The sequence below is a fragment of the Macrotis lagotis genome, chromosome 2 (genome assembly GCF_037893015.1).
Source record: "Macrotis lagotis isolate mMagLag1 chromosome 2, bilby.v1.9.chrom.fasta, whole genome shotgun sequence".
Taxonomy (NCBI): Eukaryota; Metazoa; Chordata; class Mammalia; order Peramelemorphia; family Peramelidae; genus Macrotis; species Macrotis lagotis.
The window spans coordinates 228,003,889-228,019,984 of NC_133659.1; the positions used below are offsets into that span (position 1 = coordinate 228,003,889).

At 35.7% G+C, this 16,096-nt stretch overlaps 1 protein-coding gene across 13 annotated transcripts in view; it reads right to left on the reverse strand.

The window, feature by feature from the left end:
* TNRC6C (trinucleotide repeat containing adaptor 6C) overlaps positions 1-16,096 on the reverse strand; it is a 233,329-nt gene that overhangs the window by 67,036 nt on the left and 150,197 nt on the right. For all 13 annotated transcript variants that reach the window (XM_074225068.1, XM_074225070.1, XM_074225069.1 and 10 more), the window contains one exon: positions 12,957-15,557. In XM_074225068.1, the coding sequence (XP_074081169.1) occupies positions 12,957-15,557 (2,601 nt within the window). The remainder of the gene's footprint in view (positions 1-12,956; positions 15,558-16,096) is intronic.

Sequence of the window (16,096 nt, forward strand, 5' to 3'; positions counted from 1 at the left end):
ACCAATGAATAAGGGAAGAAAGAGAAAATATTTCTATATAACATACTGGCAGAATGCTTACTTACTAAAAAAACAAGATAGTAGTCCTTCCATTTTAAACTGTTCTTCAACAAAAATAATAATCTAACTTTCAATGTCAACTACTATGTGATAATTGTTTTGATGCCATTTCAACAATGAAGCAATTATCAAGAAAAGGTTAAAAAATCAATGTGCAATATTAATTTTTCTGTAGGGTAAAAATATGTGATATGACTAATAAGAAAAGTTTTCACATTATGATGATGATGTAATTACATAAGCCAATAATCTTAATCGTTTTATTCTATTAATGAAGCTAATTACAATAATAGGTAATTATCATAGGGATTATATGACAGATTTATTTTATGACAACAAATCTGAGCCTTGCATGAAAAACTAATAAGATTTAAAATGATAAAATGACATTTCAAATTCGTTTTAATCATGTTCTAAGTGAAAATGTAATGTTTCTCTGATTATATATTCTAGACATCACATACCTTTCTCAATTCATTAAAAGTGAAAGAAGCATAGAATATATGTTCCATAAATGTTTTCATATAATTTAAAAATAATATTGGGCATGACCTGTTCCAAAAAACTTAAATTACAGTTTTTATTTTAATGGGGAAGACAGAGAATATAGTACCTAGAAAAATGTACAACAAAATATAATAACCAAGGAAGTAATAGAAGAAGTAGAAGTAAGAATTCTACTTAACATAAATTTACCACTTTAACATTAGGGCATTACATAAAATTATGTCACTCGATCATAGTCATTGCTCTAAGAACTTTTCTTGATTTGGGATTATTTTCCTTGAAAGTTGAGGATGTTACTTCTGATGAGAATCACTTTCTTCTGATTTCTTCTCAAAAATATATATTTAAGAAATAGTTGATTTAACTAGGTGAAGAAATAATGAAGATGGACAAAAAAGTAATGCATTGATAAATGTTTACTCAACAAATTTTATGATGCAAGATAAATAACAAGATGGAATTTCTCAATCACTTTCCATTCAACCATTCATTTGAGCTAGATTGCTATCTTCTCTGCTGTTCCATTTCTCCCTCTTTGATCCAGCACTTGTGCAAGGGTTACTTGCACAGAGAATTGTGACTCTGGGAAAATTAGCTTACCCAGTGAACAATTCTGGGAGGTAGGTGCTGTTATTTTAAAAATATTTTACAGATAGGAAAATTGAGGTAGAGATTAAGTGATGTACTAAGATTACAGAGCTGTGTCAGAGGGAGAATTTGAACTCAAATTTTCCTGACTCCAGGACCACAGGCTTTTCAAAAGCGCCACCTAGCTGCTGCACTTATTCAAAGTAAGTACTTTATATTTCAATCATTCATACTTATCCAAAGTGAATTTATCCTGAATTGAGTAATGGAGTTTGAAGTCTGAAATTATTCTCATGTACAAGTGACTACAGAAATCGAATGCTAACAATAGCAAGCTACTTTTTCTGGGTTCTCTGGCTCAGAGATAACTTATATTTTGTCCCAAATTTAACTGTTATATATTATATGCCATGTGATCAACTCATCTTCCTTCCTGTCATACAATATTTTAAGGACATTCTTTACTCTTGTTCTCCATGCTTCTACTTAGTTATGTTGTAACCCACTCACGATCTACCATTACCCCCTTTCCAATGCTCTCTGTATGACACTCATCTTTAGTTTTTTGGAGTCAGAAGAGTTCAAGGTATGATGGCATATAGTGATACTGATAATATGTCTGGATTGAAAAGATTAAAGATAAGGCCTTTGCTCTCTTTGGAAGGCTGGGATCAGTAAAAGAGCTTTGCAATTTCTCAGAAGCAATCCTGTTTTCTCTATTTCAACTCTGGGCACAGCTCACCATCGATCTGTATCATCTGTCCCAGATGTACATGATGTTGATACCTGTCTTCATTCTTGAAGAAGACCATGACATCAAGGGAGGTGATGCAATGACATGCAAGTGAAAGGGTGCTATGCTAAGTCACTATTTCTTACTTTCTCCTCTAGAACCATCTGGGTCCAGTGGCCAGATATGAATCAGAACTGGAGATGGCCCTGGGTGAGAGGAAATTAAGTGACTTGCCCATGATTACATAGCTAGTAAGTGTCAAGTGTCTGAGGCCAGATTTGAACTTCCTTCTGACTGACTTCAAGTGACAGGGTGAAATTTGTGCAATATATATTGTTCATCCATCTGGTCTTTCCTCTGGATAGTGAGAGTGAGACATAAAAGCTAAATAGCCAGAGGTTTCATCCACTGAGATCTTTTCAATGTTAGAAGAAAGGAAGGAAGACTTCCAGCATGTTGGATGGACCCCTTTTGTGAACCTTTGGGACAATACAAGTGAGTCATGTGGGATGGGTAGGCATGAATGGGTTGAAATTTGCATTATTGGAAGGAACTCCTGAATGGTTAAGACCATTAATTGATAGGAATATTTGAGAATATATTATAATTTTGCTATATATACAAATATATAGATAGATAACGGGCTCTTACCCTGCTGTACGTGAATTTTAAAATATGTATTTTTATAATGACTTAAAAATAATTTCCTTTACAATACAATTTTAAAAATTTAATTCAGTTAAAATATTATTCTGAGAAAGGGCTACAGCACGAGACTTTTAAAAAGGTCTATAAAACACAATAAGGTTAAGGACTCTTAACAACAGTGGTTGTCAAATTTAAAATTATTGAGGACCCCCCAAAAACTTTTATATATTGTTATATCCGGTGGTATACTGGTAAATGTTCAATAACTGCTCTCTCCCCTCACTCAATGCAGATCACACATTGAAGTTTAATTTGTGTTGATAAACTGTTTTCCATTATTTTAATCTATAGAAAATCAGCAAAAAACCAAATCATTGGACATAACAATCAAACTTTTGGGAATTTTTAAAGGTTAAATACACTGAAAACTTAACATTTATAGTTCCCCATGAGCCATTTTTGGCTGACTTTAGCACATCCTTTGTCATATCTATGTATTTACATATTAGAAACTTAAACTAGTAAACTAAAAAAAATGGAACCATTACATGTGAACATATATAATATTTTTTTGTGAAAAGTAACTTAATTATTAAAAAAATTATATTTTTATGTAACTCTTTTCCATGGAAGGAAAACTTTGGCAAATCTGGACAGCACTAAAAAGCAGAGGCATTCATTACCTTGCCAACAAAAGTCTGTGCAGAGCTATGGTTTTGCCAGTAGCAGCGTATGGCTATGAGAGTTGGACTAGCTGAGCAATGAAGAATCAATACTAAATTTAATAATGATTTGCTGAAGACCACTTTTGAGAGTGTTCAAGGAGATCACATCAGTCAATACTTAAAATACTTAATTCAGGCTATTCACTGAAAAGTCAAAATACTGAAGCTTAAATTTAAATACTTAGGCCAGATAATGAGAAGTTGGGATTTATTGGAAAAGCCTTTGATGTTGGGAAAGATTGAAAGCAAAAGGAAAAGTGAACTGCCAAGGCTGAGATGAATAGATGATGTCATGGACACAACAAATATGAACTTGGACAGACTACTAGACATAGTGCAGGACAGAAGGGTCTGGCATATTATGGTTGATGGGAGTCACAAAGAGTCTGATATGACTAAGCAACTAAAAAACAACTACTAAAAAACAACTAAAAACAGCAACTATTAGTTTACTGTATGGCAGCTGACAGAAGATGGAAGAAGATTCTCATGTCTACTTCCTTTGGTACAAAGATGTTTCTCATATACAATCTACTTCCTGACAAAGAGGTGATGGATTCAAAATATAGAAAAAGAAATATTTGGGGATATGGTCAATATGGGAATGTTTTGCTTGACTATTTTGTATCTTTTCCCTGGGGATCCCATTCTCAAGTGCCTTGTAAATAAAAGATGACAGGATTAATTCTCTTTCAAGAATTTGGGAAGAAATTTCTTGGGTTTGATGCAATCAGCCCATCCTATAAGATGGGCTAGAGTTTTAGTGTCTGCATCTTTGGTCCCAGGCTGGGTTCTAAGTATTAGTGAGAGGTCTGGAGATGCTGATGCCTACAGCTCTTTATCTTAGAGGTCATGGGTGTGGTCAGTGGGGTAAAAGTCCTTGTTTGAGCTGTGGAGGTGAGCATGAGATACTGAGATCAAGTTCCAGGCTGGATCTTAGAGTGAGAGGCAAGTTTTGTGAGGCACTTTGGAGTCTTTGGATGTGGTTCCAAATAAACAGTTCAACAAGAGACTTTGTCCTGATTTTAGCATAGTTGTAATAGAGAGGTGAGTTGTAGGCCCAATATAGTGAATCAGGAAAGAGAAGCACAGGGCAATATCCTGAGAAAAGAGAGGTTATGGAAACCATTTCAGGAACAGAATGACATCACTCTTTGCATTCCTAATCATGGCAGATTTGAATAGAACTTTGCATTTCTTATTCGAAGGAAGGGGAAGAGGGATTGTCCTATGGAATTTTTATGTTTTGTTCTGAGAGGGTAGACTTCTAATGTAGTGGCTCATGATGAATATCAGTAAAACTATAATTAAGAAAATAATTTCTGATTGCCAACATCTGTTGCACAGGATAAAGAGGTAAATAAATTATATAAAAAACTTTGGTGATTATTGTGAAAAAATATATGAAATATATGCAAACATATAGGAATAAGAAATGAGATCAAAATCTTGTAAAATTACAGAATTCTCATACTTACATCATAAATACTCAAAGTAATTGTACCAGGAAATAAAACAAGAAAATGATTTTTTAAAGCAAAAATAAATAACTACAATATACATGGGAGTTATTTCTGAATTAGTTATGGAGAGGTCAGACCTCCAATTTGTTAAAAAAGGAATCAAAATAAAAAAGAAACCTTCAATAATAATTAAGAAAAACAATGAAAGCAACTCTAATTTGACTTGTTGAAACAAGCCATTACAATTCCTTCCAACTCCATAGAAAATGGATGGAGTCTGGGCCGGCTAGGTGGCGCAGTGGATAGAGCACTGGCCCTGGAGTCAGGAGTACCTGAGTTCAAATCCAACCTCAGACACTTAATAATTACCTAGCTGTGTGGCCTTGGACAAGTCACTTAATCCCATTGTCTTGCAAAAACTAAAAAAAAGAAAAAGAAAACAAAGAAAATGGATAGACTCATTGACTGTGATTATAAAATAAAAAAGAAACAATTTCCAATAAAAATATTTTATTTCCTTACCAAGCACAGTTGGGTGAAAACCAAAGTTAGAAATGGTTTAGAAAATAAACTTGCTTGCAAAATCTCATTTAGGATGATTTTAGAAGATTATCAGTATTAATGTGTCATAAGAGATGTGGTAGAGGGAAAAGAATTTAAAGAAAGCCCAGGAAAAGATCCAACTTAAGTTATTCCTAGAGAATTTAAAGATAAAGTTAGCAGATCAATGTATAGGTGAAAAACCTGTAATGATTTTTTACTTTAAATGGTAAACTTTTCACCAAGGACAGCTGAGAAATTACACTCAGAATCATTATAGAATGTATGAAATATCTGAGAAATGACCTATCAATATACATACAGAAAAGTATATGGGAAGAACTATTAAAACATCCTTTATGGAAATAAAGACATACAAATTAGTGAAGAGATACTAGTCCTGAGTATGCACAAGATTAGAATTAGAAATGCCATTAAAGAAAACAAAGGTAGTGAGAAGAGCTAGACTAGATCAAGTATTGACAGAGGAGATCAATACAGGCAGTAAGGTATCTGAAAAGATACCAAAGATATGGGAAAATTATCACCCCAAAAGAGTAATCAAATTAATTTATCAACAATGACCCATAAGTGTACTTTCAAATCTGAAAGCTACAAGGGCATCCTTAATGAACATCTAAGAGGGAAAACATTCAGACTTTCACATTTTTCAAAAAGCTATTTTATAGTCACATCTTTATAGTCATACTACAGACTCAAGGCACAGAAAACATAAGATACCACTGTGTTTATAATTTTAAAAATGGTTCTATATAGCAAAATGTCATTATAAGCTCTCTAAGACAATATTTCCTATGCATAAGTTAAAAAATCATTAAATGGATAGTGGATAGAGAACTAGTCTCAGAATCTTGGAAACTTGTATTTTAAGTCTATCTCAGATACATGCTAGCTTATGTGATTTTGGGAAAATTACTTCACAGGGTCTCAAATAACTATGACTCCAAGTTGCTGAGCAGATTTTTTCCCCCATTCATTGACTGGGAATTCCTTATAATGATAAAATCATAAATCACTCAAAAAGTGAGATCACTTGAAAGATCTAACTGAACTTAAAAAAATGATCTTTGGATAATTAATGTTGACCAAAGCATATGAATAGAAAACATACTTTTGCCAAAGGTCTTTGCCACTGTCATGGAAGATGTGTCAGAGAATTAAAACCGAAGAAGGATCTCTTAGAGATGATCTCTTCCAGATGCTTGTTTACAAATGATGTTATGCTAGTCCCAAAGTCCCAAAACACTGAGTCATTGCCAAAAATATATCAATAATCATTCAAAAGAATGTTGCCTAAAAAGAAAAAGTATCTAAGTTAAGAAGTACCCACAGTCCAATGACATGCAATTGGTTGGATAACCCATAGAGTCAGTCTTCCTTCCATTGTTGCTGCAAGTGAACAATAAGTTGGAACAAAGACTGAATAGAAGAGACCAGTATGCACTGCTTTAGGAAAACTGCACAGTTCTTGCAAAACAAAGTCTTAGCATCTTTTTTTTTTTTTTAACAAGTCAGTTGGTCTGCCAAATAGGCTAGAGGTTTAAGGGACCTTTGAGGAGCTTGTGTTTTAATGGAGAGAGCATACAAACAACTATGTATGATGAAAAAAAAATAGGCTGGTAAATCGACTAAAATCAGAATGGATAGTCTGTGTGTTCCACTGGTATGCACATAATATCAAAGATAAAGAGAAAGTTCCCCCAGTAAGTCCAAAAAGATGGATCCTTATATCCCAGGAGACACAGATAAGAATTTTATAGGATGGGCAGGCATATATAGATTCTAATCATGTATCAAAGTATTCAAAGTATGTGAAGGTTGACTAATATCCCTTCTAAGCACTAGTTATTAAAAACAAAAAAATTTCTAATTAATACATTAAATCTTACTTGGACATATTAATTTTAGTAGACCTTCCTAATTGCTACTTTTGTAATTTTACTATAGGCCATCAATAACAATAGTTTTATAATTTTTTTTGTGCAATTAAACAGGAACAAAAACACATTTGGGTGTTGAAAAAATAATTTAAGTTCATTTTTATGTGCATAAATACGCTGACCAAGCCACCTCTCACCTGAATTTCCTTTCCCTACTCTCCTTTTCATTTCAACCTCCTGCCCTACAAAAACAAGCTGCAACAGATATAGTATAGCATTTCTATTTTTAGTTAGTAGGCTTAAAATAGTGACTGCTAGCTGAGACAGGTCAATGGGATCTAGCTCTGAAGCTGAGCCATGAAAACAGCTGATGTTATTGCAACAGAGTTAGGGCTTGCTTATTTTACCTCACTCTACCTGCAGTCAGCTCTATTTTATATAATATCCTTTTCCCTAAAGAATGACATGAGCCATGGTTTACTTCATAGGAAATTATACAACTTTTAAATTTTGCTACAACGAGGAATTTCTGGACACATGCTACAGAATGACTACTTTGGTATCATCTCTTAAACTCTAACAGTAAAACTGTCCATTTGAAATAGATTTTGCTATTTGGAGCACAGTAAACAAAATTAAAAAAAATTAAAGTGTCAGATAGCCTCAGGTCTAATTCTTAGATGCCCACAGTAATTGTAGGATTGGGTGTATTTTTGTCATTTTCCTTGTCATTTTCTTTTACATCTTTTAAAAAAGTAGCATTAACAGAATTATAAAAGTCCATATTAAAATCAGTACAGTTGGGTGGCTAGCTGTGTGGCCTTGGGCAAGCCATGTAACCCCACTGCCTTGTCAAAAAAAATCAATACAGTTAAGGTACAAAACAATAATAAAAAATTAATAGTTATGTAGGGACAACAAGGTGGCAGAGTGGATAGAGCACTGGTCCTGGAGTCAGGAAGACCTGAGTCCAAATCTGAACTCAAGACATTTAATAATCACCTAGCTGTGACTTTGGACAAGTTACTTAATCCCATTGCCTTAAATAAAAAAGAAATTAAAAACTGCTTGTGCTTGAAAGTGTTTTTCTATCTCCCTTTCATTTTTTAAATGTTATTTATGGCAATGGGGTCAAGTGACTTGCCCAAGGTCATACAGTTAGGAACTTATTGTCTGAGGGCAGATTTGAACTCGGTTCCTCCTGACTCCAGAGCTGCATCACCTAGCTGCCCCTCCATTTCCTTTTCTAAAACAAAACAAAACAAAAAAACTTCATTTCCAGATCAAATTCTTTAAAGTTCTCATAATTTCTTTATCAAGACATCCACCCCTACTTCTCTTTTTATTGTCCCAATTATCTAGGTTCAAAAACCTCAGCATCATTTTTGACCCTTCACTCTGGCAGTTTCCAAATTCTGTCAATGGTTCTTTCACAGTATCTGACTCTTCTTTTCATTCCCACTGCTGTACTCATTATCTCTTGCTTATACTTTTGCAAGAGCCTTCTCTTACTGGTCTCTCTACCTCCAACCTCTCTCCTCTCTAATTCATCCTTCATAAAGATGAGGAATTAAAATACTGAATGTAGGCCTTAATATGTCAATCATCTACTCAAATAAGTAATTGGTTTTTTGAAGAAAATGCTTTTAAATACTCTTTAAAATCTGTTTTCAAGTGACCTTTTCAGTCAATTCAAACTCTCTTACTTCATATTTTTTATTTCATGTGCAAGTGCCTGCTGAAATACATTAGCACAGGCCTTCCTCACTTCCCATTCTTTGGATGTCTTCCTTTCTGCTTTTATGTCTGTTGACTTCTTTCTCTTCCTTCAAATTTAACATGAACAAATGCTCTTATATTGCTTTTATATTCACATCCCCAAATCTTACAATGCCTGGCACATGGTAAACATAAAAATGCTTTTTGACTAGCATCTCTGCTGTTAATTCTTTGTACATAGCCTTTCCATTACTCTCTATCATGTAGTCAATAACAAACAAAATTGTTTATGTATCTCCAATCCCTTGGGCAGTGTTTTATTCATAGTATGCAATAAATATTTGCTAAATTAAAAATGAATACTATAATATTATATAAATAACTGAAGAAATAAGCTAGTTACTGACTGAATCAGAGAATGTCAGTCATTCCTGACAAACCAAAGAAATGAGTTAGTAAAGTGAAAAACTGGAAGTCTCATGGAGTAGCTAAAACAGTATTATTGGTAGAGTTCTGGGCCAGAAGCCAGTAAGCCTCAGACACATACTGACATTTCAGCTTTGTTTGCCTCAGTTTTCTCATTTGTAAAACAGAGATAATACTAGCACTTTCCTTGTTAAGGGTTGTTGTTAAGATCAAATGAGATAATTGTAAGCATTTGGCACAGTGCTTGGCACTTAAGTGGTACACAAATGTTCATTATTATCAGTAGTAGCATACTTTAGTTATAATGATGCAATATGGTATTAGCAACATTTTACTTTCATATAATTTTGTCAGATAAACCTCCACTTATGGTATCCTAACAGTATTATCTTGCTTACTGATTTAATTACTCAATGAAATCCACCAAATATCCATGGATATTTAATCCCACTCCCCCAAGACCTTCCACATAAATTCATTCTTCTGAATGACAAATAAACAAGAACTAAAGAACCCACCAATAGCTTTATGAGGGAGAACCATCACTGAGCTACACTAACTTATGAAGTGCCTTGGTGTGCTAAACCCTGAGTTAAGTGCTGAGGATACAAAGAAAAGCAAAAAACAATGCTTGTTCACAAGGAGTTTGTATTCTCATGGGGGGAGACATTGTATTTGGAGACAGAACAAGAAAACCTTAAAGGGGGGGAAGGATTTAGAAACTGCAAGAACTCTTTGAATTTGAGTTGAGGCTTGAGGGAAGGCAGATGAGGCAGAGTAGAGGACAGAATTCTGGGCATGGGGGTAGAGTGAGAAGCAGAAAGAGGAGAAAATATTGGGGGGGGGGTGGAATTGGTAAATGCCTGCAGAGAGGTTAAGAAGAATGAGGATTGAGTACAGGTTATAGATCTGACAATTAAACCATCAACGATAAATTTTGGAAGAGAGCAATTTCATCTGAATGAAGTTGAAACGAGGCTGTTTCTTGAACAATTCTTTACTTATCTTCAATTTCTAGGAGTAACAACTTCAGTACAAAGTCCCAATTTAGGCTGGGTAGAATTCCAGAAACCAACAGCATAAGGGTGGTTTTAGGTATGTAATAGACTAAATTAAATGATTAAAACTCAGTTTCATAGAGATCAGGGATTCCTAATTTTGGTTTCAAGAGCTTATTTGCTTAATAATTTGATAACTGTATTGGTCTGGATTTAAAACATTATTTTGAGAAGGGTTTACCATAGGCTTCACCATATTATCCATATCACAAAGAAGGCATCTCCTTGAAAGATAGTAGAAAGAAAATAAGCAATTAATGAATATTTTATTAGAGTTCATTAATGGGTTTCCATTTAAAATTACATCTGAAAGAATGTTTAAATAAATTGGCTATGCAACTAAAAAAGCAACCCAACTAATCAAAAAAATCCAAGGAAACAGAAAAATAGAAATTAAAAAAAATCAATGAAACGAAAAACAAAAATATCATTATACTGATAAAACTAGGCATTTAAAAAATATGAAGTGGGTTACGGGGCCTCGCTTCATTACTAGGACAAAGCAAGAGCTTTATGAGCACCACTAGGTAGTGATTAAAGTTATGACTTGCTGAGTCCCTGCAGTAGTTGTAAAGAGCTCAATAATTGATACTAGTGCTTAGTCTCATGGAAAATCTTATTGTAAGTACCAGGAGATTAATAAAATCCACTGCCACCTGTTAAACTATAGTAGTCCTATCTATCTCAAAGTATATGTAGTCCTATCTCAAAGGAGTTATGAGAAATGATCATTTAACAAAGAAAATGAACAAAATATAATTTAATATTATTTAAATATAAATAAAGCAATTTTTTTTGCAGTGCCATAATGTAATTTCCTATAATAAATGTGTTATAATGACACGATATTATAAAATCTTTTTTGTCTAGTTCATTTCTAAAATTTTGGTCTGATTGTCCTACCCTTGAAAACAATGAATATGCACTAAGATTACAGGCTAATGGCTAATTATAGATCTAAATTCTCTTAAAGAACACTAATTTTCCTTGTAAAACAAACAAAAAAAACCTTAAGCAACTCTCTTATCTGAAAACGTTTTTATTGGCATTTGATTTTCTTTTGGAAAGAAACTTTCAGATATTTAGAATAAGAAAAAAAGGAAAAAATTATATGGTATTTTCTAGATGGTCTGGAGATAAAGAGGTAAGGTGATGAAGAGCATGACAATCAAACGAATGACATTAGACCATTTTAAGGTTCATAAAAATGCATTTCAAACTCTTATTTGATCCATTATTAGTTTTGTGACTTTAGGAAAATCACAACTTCTCTGGGACTTTATTTATACCTTTTTTAATAGTCATTGTTGAGTCAATTAAATAAAAAGTATTTTTCTCTTCAGAATCTTTGCTATGTTGCTACTAAAAAAAAAGAATCTATTTTTCTTATTAAGACAAGCATGGCCACAAATACAGTTTGTTATCACCTTGGTAGTTTCTATGACTGATTGCCAAGCATCAAACTCTATTACCTAAAGTTCAGCTCTGATGGGCTGGCCATGTTATTTGAATACCAAATGCATGCTTGGCAAAAAAACTATTTTATGGGGAACTTATATGGGGCAAGTTCTCACATGGTGATCAGAAAAAGCAATAAAAGGACACTCTCAAGGTCTCTCTTAAGAACTCTGTAATTGATTGTGTGACATAGGAGTCACTAGCAAAAGACCACCTAGTACAGTGAACCCTCATCAGAAAGGCACTGGGCTCTATAAACAAAGGAGAATTGTAGTAGCTGAAAAGAAACCTGAGATGTACAAATTTAGAGAATCTAACCCAAATGTTCACATGGTTTATTTGTGCCTGATTTATGGTAGAGCATTCTGAGCACATATTGGTTTGATCAGCCACAGTCAGACACATTGTAACTTGAACATAATGTCATTTAGGTCCTCTTCAAGAATGAAGGACAATTACCAGATGAGGTATCAAGTACATTGCAGCAAAATTACTGAGTGCTACTGAAATCAGATTAAAAATGTTTAACATAATAAATACAGATAATAGATAACAAAACTTTTTATTTGTGTTTGACATCAATATTCTAAATCATGGAAAATATCCCATGATATAAGTGGAATTCTGCTGCCATTAATTTACGATTTTTATTTCAAGAGTCAAAAAGTAACATTGAGTTGTATACAATTCATGTAATTTTTTTTGGCTGATTTGAATAAAAAAAGACATCTGTAAATTGACATTAAAATTACCTAAATGAAATCTTTTATTGTAGTGATGTTCTTAACTTTTAGTTGAAGGTGTCTGTGTTTTTCAAAAGAATATTATCTTTAGAGGGTAAGGGGAAATGACAGTTGTAGGGTAGGCTACAGCTAGTCTAGTAATAGTAAACAAGATCAGCAAATATTACTACCAGCTGGAGAGTTCTGATCTACTGATTAACCTTAATGATTGACAAACTTTTACAAGGACCTGTGCTATTCTTTGTATTTCATAAATGTAATTGTACCTATACAAGAAGGTAATTTAGACACTTTTTTGATACTTATTGCACTATTTGTACATGAATACTGTATATACTGAGATGAAAATTTTTTCTATTTTCAGAGAGTATAAAACATTCTTCATACCTGAACCAAGCAGTGGAGATCGATTGAGCTGAGTGCTCGACTGGTGTGATGGTAGATTTTCAACCATGTTTGTGTTGCTATTGGTGGTGGTGGTGGTAGTAGTGGTATTGGTTGTGGTACTGCTCTGGATTACAGGATTGTTTCTATCCCACATGTTTACAGTTTTATTGTTGTAGTTGCTTGGGTCACCCCAAGCTGAGGTACCATCATCAATTTCCATCTTACGTCGAATGGAGGGGGGAGAAGGCTCTTCCCAACCTGTAGCTTCACTAACATCCTTCTGTTTGGCTGGTACTGGCCCACCGACCCATCCTGATCCAGTCTGTTTAACAGAAGCAGCTCCTCCCCAGTTACTCACATTGTTGTCTTGGGGTTTATTAGACCAGTTTTGCTGGGGACCAGGTTTTAAAGACTCACCCCAATTTGTACCTGGATTAACCTTAGCATTTGTGCCACTTCCCCATCCACTGGTCCCAGCTCTTGTATCATTCCAACCAGAACCTGATCTGTTATTGTCAGCATCCCATCCTGATCCATTCTTTTTTCCATCACTCAAATTTCCAAGGACAGATGATGAATCTGTCCAATCTCCCCCCCCTGATGTCCAGCCTGGATTGGACTTTTGTCCATCTCCCCAATTTTGAGATTTGGGTTTCTGAGGTTCACCCCAGGTAGGTGATTTATCCCCCTGATTTACAGTTCCACTCCAAGCATGGCCACTTTTGGCAGCAGCATTATTGACAGCAGTAGAGCTTATTGAGTCCCCCCAACCCCCGAGGCCATTTGGTGCCTTGTTGTTGTCTCCCCAACCTGTATTTGCTGGAACAGCAGCAGAGGGTGAGTTTACCCACCCAGATACTGAAGAGGTATTTGTACTGTTCATGATGGACCCATCATTCTTCCCCCCTGAGTTTGAAGGCTGAGTAGTTGCACAACCCCAGGCCTCTGTCCCATTGTCATTTTTTCGCTCAGACCTAGGGGATTCTTCAAATTCCCAGGCAGTGTTTTGCTTTACAGGAGTCTGTCCCCAACCAGTATTGGACAGTACTCTTGGGTCAAGGTCATTCCGTGGCAACTGGACTTGCCCTTGGTCTAGAATTCCTTTATCTCTCCGTCGGCTCTCTCCAGCTCCTTCCCTCCCAGTGCTTCCTTCATTTTGACTTCCAGTACTGTCATTACTTCCTTCACTTGTTGCAGTGCCAGAAGTGCCAGCTTTGGCCCAAGAGTTCAGTTGTTCACTGCCCTGCTGTATGGCAGGATTCTGGTTGGTAACATTAGGATTATCCCACCCCATTGTTCCTTTCCCATTGATGTCATTATTGGAATGCTGGTTTGGGGGCTTTCCCCATTCCCCATTCACACCACTTGAGGTGCTACGGTTGGGGTGGCCCCAAGCTCCAGAATGCATATTACCAACACCATTGCTGCCATTGCCCCTTCCCCAGGCGAGAACTCCAGGACCAGCAGGAGGCCCTGAATCCCATGCATTTGCTCCATTCCCTTCTTTCTGCACAGCTGGATCTATTCTGCTGGATCCATTTTGTTTAGCACTTAATGCTGAGTTCACAGTGTCTCCATTCCCCTGACTGAACCCAGAATTATTATTTACTGTGGCAGGATTACCTGGGGACATCCCCCACACTGAACTGCTAATTCCTTCACCACTGCCCCCACTGACTTGAGAAACTGATGATCCATTAGCACCAGGAAGGCCTTGCAGGTGGGGTGGGATGATGGCCCCTATCCCAACAGCCATCCCCCAATTGGGCAGTCCATTTGCCTGCATTGCATTGATAGAGTTTGGTGAAGAGTTCATAGGGTTAGTGTTATTTGGTCCATCAGTGTTAAGGTTCTGAGGTTGTACGCTGAAAGACACATTCTGAGAAGTGGACGTTTGTGGTTCTGTGCTCTCTTGAGGCAGCAAGTTTCCCCAAGCACCTAAAGTGCCTGTTGGGTTCCCATTCTGGTTGCCCATATTTTGACCTATGGCACCGACTGGACTGCAAATACTGGAAGGGTTGCCTGTTGCCACAGTTCCTTCATGTCCAAGTACAGGCCAGGCGGCTGGGTTGGCATTAGGATTAAGGTTAAGATTAATGCCAGCATTTGAGTTGGAAGTGCCCCAGCAGTTCTGACTTCGACTGTCTCCAATCATATTGTCCATTTTTCCATCACCACCACTGAGAGAGCAGTGAGCTAGATTAGAGTTGGAGCCTGTGGTCACACCCCACACTCTAGATGCATTTCCATTGCCATTGGCTCCACCTGCTCCGAGGGCACTCTGATTAGAAGGGCTTTGGACAAGTGCTCCATTTGCGCCATTATTGCCATTATTTTTCTTTGTATGTCCAGTGAAGTTGCCGTGGGCACTCCCTGTAGCCATGCTACTGTTCTCTGGGCCACAGTTGGAGGCAGAGTCAATGTCTGTAGTACATTCTGAAGCAGATTCCGTCTCAGTGACTGTAATGGAAGGCCACGCCTCCTTGTCAGTCCTGTCTATTATCACTTTATCCCAGGTGCAGTTGGCTTCACTTCTAAAAGTAGGCTGCTGACCCCAGTGGGAATTTTCATAATGGTCTACCAATCCACTGTGACTGAGTTCTGAAAAATATTAAATAAGATTCACAATTAGGCTTTTTTAACATTGCCAGTGAACCAACTTTTTTGTTGAGGGGATTATGAATTTTGATATGTAGATTTTTATATATGAATTATATACAAATTATATATAAATTTTATATAAATTAGTGGTTTAAGTTTTCTTGATTATTGGACTAGTATTCAGTGAATTTATTAAGTCTTTCAAATGAATGTGCATTTTATATTCAATAATATCTATGTAATAAAATACTACTATGTGAGATATAGTATTCAGTCTATGAAAGGTTAGCTTGCTTATTTTTAATGAATCAGATAACAGATTTCTTGCAATAATTCCACAGCCTCTAGTCTATGTCCCTCAGGTTGAAAAACTAATGCCATAAAATCTCTTGGAAAAAAAAAGTTTAAGCTACAGTCTTCTTGACTTCTGTCACCCTCTGCTCATGACTGTTCACTATAACCTCTAATTTAAGACTACTAATTTCTGTATTGAAAGGCAGTGTTGCATAACCAAAAAACCACTGGCCTCAGGAAGATTT